This window comes from Arachis ipaensis, chromosome B04 (assembly GCF_000816755.2).
Source record: "Arachis ipaensis cultivar K30076 chromosome B04, Araip1.1, whole genome shotgun sequence".
Lineage (NCBI taxonomy): Eukaryota > Viridiplantae > Streptophyta > Magnoliopsida > Fabales > Fabaceae > Arachis > Arachis ipaensis.
Window position 1 is genome coordinate 114,009,906 of NC_029788.2, and position 6,106 is coordinate 114,016,011.

Here is a 6,106-nt window from a genome sequence, read left to right on the forward strand (position 1 = left end):
TAGTAAAACGGTGTCGTTCCTGCTCACGTGATCTTTTTAACAAGTTACGTGAACATCTAATATCTACCTTATCATCACCTTAACTTTCTACCCTCAATAGCTTAATGAGACATATAAGTAATTTCTGTTATTCTTTAACAGAGCAGAAATGAATCGCGTTGTCATTCAAACAAATGAATAGAGGTTGAATTGGTACTCTATTCTAAAAAATAATTACATCCAAACAAATCATATATACTACAATATAGATTGGTCTCTTAATTATTTGTATCGTTAAACAAATAGGTTTTATTTGGGAGGCACCTATTAGTGGCTTATTTTTCTTAGTAAAATATATTTGTCACATTTTAGTATGGATCTTTGTCTTGCTATTGACATGTGGCATTGTCAAACCACGTCACTCACTTAATAGTTATGTAGTTAGAATTTTTCTGTTAGTAGTTAATGATTCTGACTAATAGAGGGACTTATTTAACTATTTATCTTACAAAAATAAATTTAAGAACCTCAAATATAATAAAATTTAATTGGAAACGAAATTGTGATGCAAAAATTATTGGAGATTTATTTGAGTATAATTTTAATAAAAATAAGATTATATCTTTTACATAAAATGAGAATATTCTCAATTACTTCAAATTAAACGGCAGGCCACACTATAAATACGTGCCCATCAAGGACAACTAACATAGAGCACAAAGAGTGAAGGAGAAATCAAATTAAAGACTCTGCCACAGGAAGAGTATAGTGTCCAAATGGCACATGCAAATAATAAGGGTAAAGTTTGTGTCACTGGAGGCACAGGTTTTCTTGGTTCATGGCTCGTCAAAACACTCCTTGAGGATGGTTACACTGTTAACACCACTGTTAGATTTGATCCAAGTAAGTAAGCTTTCAATTAATTTTCATGATATATATATATGACATATTATATTTATATCGTAATTTAAATTTCTCTAATTAATTACCAAACATCAGTTTAAGATTTTATAAAGAGATCGAACAGAAACAGTTCCATCGCAACAACATATGTGCAGATGCACCAATGCTAGTTGTACTTTATTTATTTCATTTTTTTGGTCATAATTGTACTTTATGATCTGATATTATCATAAAATTATTTATCTAAAAATATCAGTTTATTAGAAAGAAGAGAGACATAAGCTTCCTCACAAAGCTATCAAAAGCATCAGAAAAGCTAAAAGTGTTCAATGCAGATTTAAGCAAGCCAGAGAGTTTCAACGAAGCAATTGAAGGTTGCATGGGGGTATTCCACGTGGCATCACCAATAGACTTTGCAGTGAAGGAGGCCGAAGAAACAGTGACAAAGAGAAGCATTGATGGAGCCTTAGGGATCCTAAAAGCATGCAAGAATTCAAAGACAGTGAAGAGGGTGGTTTACACTTCAAGTGGCTCAGCTGTTTGCTGCAAAGAAGAATCTGAGGAGGAGGAGGAGGATGGTTTTGATGAGAGTAGTTGGAGTGATGTTGAGTTTCTTAGGAAATTCAAGCCGTTTTGTTGGTCCTATGCGGTTTCAAAGACATTGACGGAGAAAGCTATGCTTCAGTTTGGAGAAAACAATGCTTTGGAAGTTGTCTCTTTGATTGCTCCTCTTATTGTTGGACCATTCATCTCTCCAAAGCTTCCTGATTCAGTTGAGAAAGGACTTGTTCTGGTGTTAGGTAAATATATTTAATACTTATACTTACTAATTTTGATAAGTTAATACTTAGAATATTCGCGGTGCCATTTAATTCGGTTATTTAAGAAAAAGCTATTTGATCAAATTGTTTATTATAATTTAGATTTGGTTTGATTCGATTTTTATATTAAAATCAATTGAACTAAATTATACCAATTAAAATTGATTTAGTTTGGTTCATTTTGGTTTTTTCAATTAATTTATTCAGACCAAACTAAATGTAAAGTTTAGAATTCGAGACAAGATACATTATATGCAATTAGAACATCAATATTTAAATGTCACTTCTAAATCACAACTTGCAATTGAATGCAATGCATCTTGAAAATAAAAGAGATGTTAAAAGAACATAATATTCAATATCATGTAATACATCATCAATAGTAAGAAAACTTGTGTTGTCAAAATACATATTCCATACCTAATCAAAGCTGGATAATACCAAAGAATCATTGCCAAATTGTTAGAAAATAACCTACATAAATATAGGAAAGAAAAAGTAATAACTCCTAAAACATAACATTACTAAGAAGATTATGAGAAAGAGATATTCAGTAACAAAAAAGGGAGCTAAATACAAATTAAAGCATAGAAAAATATATTTAAATATGTTGTATGCAGCAAAGTAACAGTAATAATTATCATAAGTCTACATATTTTATTACCTCCGTTACATGGAATATGTCATTACATAAATTAGATAGACTTAAAATTAACTTTTGTCATAATAGAATTTGAGAAAGTAGAAGATATATAAACAATGAGCTCTTCACGTTAATCGTCACTGAAGAAATCTGATCTCATGAGGAGATAAAAAGATACAACAGATACAAAAATAACATGAACAATAAAGAATTCCCTGCAATATAAAATGTTGTTGTTCAAGCAAAAGTATCAATTATTGAACAAATCTATAAACTAAAATCATAACGCAAAGAAATTTTACCCGTTATTCCATTCTATTTTTTTATTGCTCAATTTGACATATTTCATGAATAACGGAGAACTCATAATAACTATCAATCTATAAATTAAACAAAATAGGTTGAATAGATGAGCAGAAATACAACAAAATAAAATTATTAGCAATTTCAAAAAATCAACCATAAATACACTGAACAAATAATTGAAAAACATAAGCTGAAACACAACAAAATAAAATTATTAACAATTTTAAAAAAATAAAAAATAAATATATTGAACAACAATCAGCAAAATAATAAGAGAGAGTGGAAGTTGGAGTGTGGAAGGTGGGAAGAGGAAGGAGTTCTACGCTGAGAGTGAGAGTCAGAGTGAGAGAGGGTGGCGTTAGGTTATTTGGGGCCTAGGGTGTTGATTTTGGTAGGGTTTTTATGTGAATAAGTTCGATTCGGTTAGGATTTTAGTGTTAAAATTGAAAACCAAATTGAACTGCAGAAAAAATAGCAAAATGTTATTTTTTAATTTTTTCAGTTTTTTATTTTTAATTTTTTTTTATTTATTTGGTCAATTTTATTCCATTCATATCGATTTTGAACACCTCTATTAATATTATTACAGTAATTCAATTTACATACTTATTTTAGATAATTATTTATATAGTCGACCACATAAAAAAAAATTATTTTTACTAAAATGAGTAGTATTATTAGACTCAACTTTTACTTTGAATTTTAATTTACACAATATTTAACCATTAAAATTGTGTCATATAATAGATCCTTCTTTTCTTTCTAGCTCTCTTGCAACATCATTTTTAAATTTTTTTTTTATCTTCCTTTAAGCTTAATAATAGTATATAGGAAAAATAACTATTTATATCTATGAGCTTAATGCTGACATACAAAAATTACCTATAAAAAAAAAAGAAAATTAGTGTTATATTTATAAAAAAATAAAGTTTGTAGGGTTAATGTTCAAATTCGTCTCTGAAAGATCACGCGATCTTTATTTTCGTCCTCGAATGATTTTTTTTAATCAAATTAGTTCCTGAAAGATAAACTGTTAGTCAAATTAGTCCTTTCGTTAGTTGGATGATGACGTGTCACGTTAAGTGCCATGTGGCATGATGACGTGACACGCCACGTGACAGGTCAGTGACACGTGTCACTTAACATGTAAAAAATTTTTTTATTAGTCAAAATAGTCATTGAAAGTCTAGACGTAAGTCATTTTCATCCCTCAAATTTTAAAAATTAGTCAAACTAGTCCTTATATATATTTTTTTAATTTTTCTTCATAATATTAAATTTGAAATATTTTTTGATACTACTAATTTTAATAGAAATGTAATTGACAAACAAAACATTAACTTACAAAGACTATTTTGACTAATAAAAAACTTTTTTACATGTCAAGTGACACGTGGCATACTGACCTGCCACGTGGCGTGCCACGTCATCATGCCATGTAGCACTTAACGTGACACGTCATTATCTAACTGACGGAAGGACTAATTTGACTAATAATTTATCTTTTAGGGACTAATTTGATTAAAAAAATTATTTGGGCACAAAAATAAAGATCGTGTGATCTTTTAGAGGCGAATTTGAACATTAACCCAAAATGTGTATGACAAAAATATTTAAATCTTATATTTTTATTGATTTTTTAAAAAAGTTCCTAAAATTTTTTCACCATCTGTCTTCAACCTCAACCCTGTCACTAAAAAAATTCCATTACCACCTTATTAACGGCGACAAACAATGCAAGCATGACCGACTCTCTTCTTGAGAGAGCAAGATCTTCCACCCAGCCAGTAAAAAAGAACCAAGCTCACTTGCCTCCATAGTCATCTTCTTCTTCCTTTGACTATTCCATTCTCCCTTCAAACCCTTAAAGAACTCAACAACCTGAGCCTCATTCTCTAATCCCACCGTCCTCTTCTTCACCTCTTCTAAAACCCTCATCCTCTTCCTTCTTCTTCGGTGGATGCTACTATTACAATCGCCATCGAATTCTCGTTCTTCAGCTACTATTACAAAAAGCCATAGTATAATTTTTTGGGTATATACAAATCGATGTTTTGATCATAGAAGATGAAGTATATATCCATAAAAGATACTAAAATGTGGTTTGATGGATTAATAATAAATAATAGATAATAGATAAAATATATTATTATTGATATATATGAAGTTTTTTAATTTGTTTTAGAAATTTAGTTTGATGTTAATTATTTGAATTGAAGGTCCATCATATGGCGCTCATCACTTAGATTTAGTTTGGTAAATGAAATTAAAAGTAGTTTTCAATAAACACAAACAATAACAATTGCGATTGGTAAAATAGTTTTTAAAATTTAAAAATACTATAATAAACATAAATGCAAGCATTAAATTTGAAAATTAGTTAACATATGAGGTTATATTAGACTTCTAAATTTTGAAAAATACAAGTCAACTTTAAAAATTTCTATTTTAGGTGCTTTTAAAAATTATCCGATCTTTTAAAAGTTGCAAGCACAAACACATAGTCTTTTACTTTTTTTTAATTTAAAAGCTGTAAGTACAAGCACATAATCATTTTGATTTACTAAATACAAAATAAGGAGTTTGTGCTTTTAAAAAATACAAATACCTCTTCAAAAAATTTTACCAAATCAAGTCTTAGTTATATTTTAATACACACTTAATATGATGGTAATTGTATTTTATAGTTATGAGCTAGGTATGCAATAATGGTATTATTTGGTTAGATGATTTTTTTTTGGTTCTATGTTTAATTTGAATTTTTCTGTTCATTGTTGCTATATGCTCGGTTACGGTGGTGTTTGTATGGTTTAGAGTGGCATTTTCTTTGCCTTTTGTATTATATCCCCTTCGACCTTTTCTTTTTTGTTTCTTTCTTTTAAGAATCCTTGTCTTATAACAACTAGCAAAAGTTTTCTCTAAGAATCAAGCATATTTTAAGCATGGAATATTATACTACTGTTTTTTCTGTTTTTTTTTCTAATAATTAATGAGTTTTGTTACGGAATTAACTAAGAGGGTAGCTAACTAGAGTTAATTAATTAAAAAATAAATCTATTATAATTTTTTTTATTATTATCTTAATTTTTAAAATTTTAAAATTAAAAATAAAAAAATTAATTCAAATTGACTCATATTATAATTGGTTCTTTAGATTTTTTGTTAAATATAGATGAATTAATAGTACTTAAAGCTAATAAGTTCCTTATTATAATACGTACAAAGTTCTTATTGAAAGAAACTAATTAATGTTATTTAATTTGCAGGTAAGAAGGATAAAATTGGGATTACACGTTTCCACATGGCGCATGTTGATGATGTAGTTAGAGCACATATATTCTTGCTTGAGCACCCTAACCCTAAAGGGAGATATATTTGCTCACCATTTTCCATAGATATTCAAGAAATGGCTAAAATTCTTTCAGCCATGTACCCAGAATTTGAAATACCAGCA

At 28.7% G+C, this 6,106-nt stretch overlaps 1 protein-coding gene across 1 annotated transcript in view; it reads left to right on the plus strand.

Annotated features, from left to right (window-relative positions):
• Positions 709–6,106, plus strand: part of LOC107638006 (vestitone reductase-like) — a 5,958-nt gene continuing 560 nt past the window's right edge. Inside the window, exons 1-4 of the mRNA XM_021122562.1 lie at positions 709–886; positions 979–1,054; positions 1,139–1,682; positions 5,919–6,103. Coding sequence (XP_020978221.1) covers positions 756–886; positions 979–1,054; positions 1,139–1,682; positions 5,919–6,103 — 936 coding nt within the window. The 5' untranslated portion in view covers positions 709–755. The remainder of the gene's footprint in view (positions 887–978; positions 1,055–1,138; positions 1,683–5,918; positions 6,104–6,106) is intronic.